The 422-nt window shown below is 31.3% G+C and overlaps 1 protein-coding gene across 2 annotated transcripts in view; it reads right to left on the bottom strand.

The window, feature by feature from the left end:
• LOC119587138 (pyruvate dehydrogenase phosphatase regulatory subunit, mitochondrial-like) overlaps positions 1 to 422 on the bottom strand; it is a 12,740-nt gene that overhangs the window by 9,830 nt on the left and 2,488 nt on the right. For both annotated transcript variants that reach the window (XM_037935895.1, XM_037935896.1), the window contains exon 5: positions 238 to 401. In XM_037935895.1, the coding sequence (XP_037791823.1) occupies positions 238 to 401 (164 nt within the window). The remainder of the gene's footprint in view (positions 1 to 237; positions 402 to 422) is intronic.

Genomic DNA, 422 nt, shown 5'->3' with positions numbered 1-422 from the left:
CACTTAATTTAATCTGATCTCTTAGCTCCTAAAACACCTTCATAATTCATAGAGATCATAAGGGCATGTATATCTTAACTTTATGCCTAATATATTAACCATAAATAACATATTCAAAAAATCAAACATGAAAATGTCAAGCCTTCTAGACAAAAGATTAAATTATACAGAAAAAAATTCTAAATGTCAAAAATTTAATTTAACACCTAGACAAAAAAAATCAAGATCCTTCTTTACCTTTTTCAATAGCTAACTTCAGAAGAGTATAGCAAAGCTTGTATGGGTCACATGCTCCATCTTTTGGGACCCACATACCACCTAGAATATCTGATGTGTGAAGAATATCACATTTTTTGGCTACTTCCTCAGGAGTTAACATATAACATTCAGTTCCTCTTGCCCTGTTAGAGACAAGCATTGTT

Source organism: Penaeus monodon, chromosome 22 (assembly GCF_015228065.2).
Source record: "Penaeus monodon isolate SGIC_2016 chromosome 22, NSTDA_Pmon_1, whole genome shotgun sequence".
Classification (NCBI taxonomy): domain Eukaryota; kingdom Metazoa; phylum Arthropoda; class Malacostraca; order Decapoda; family Penaeidae; genus Penaeus; species Penaeus monodon.
This window is presented reverse-complemented; position numbering and strand designations above follow the sequence as displayed.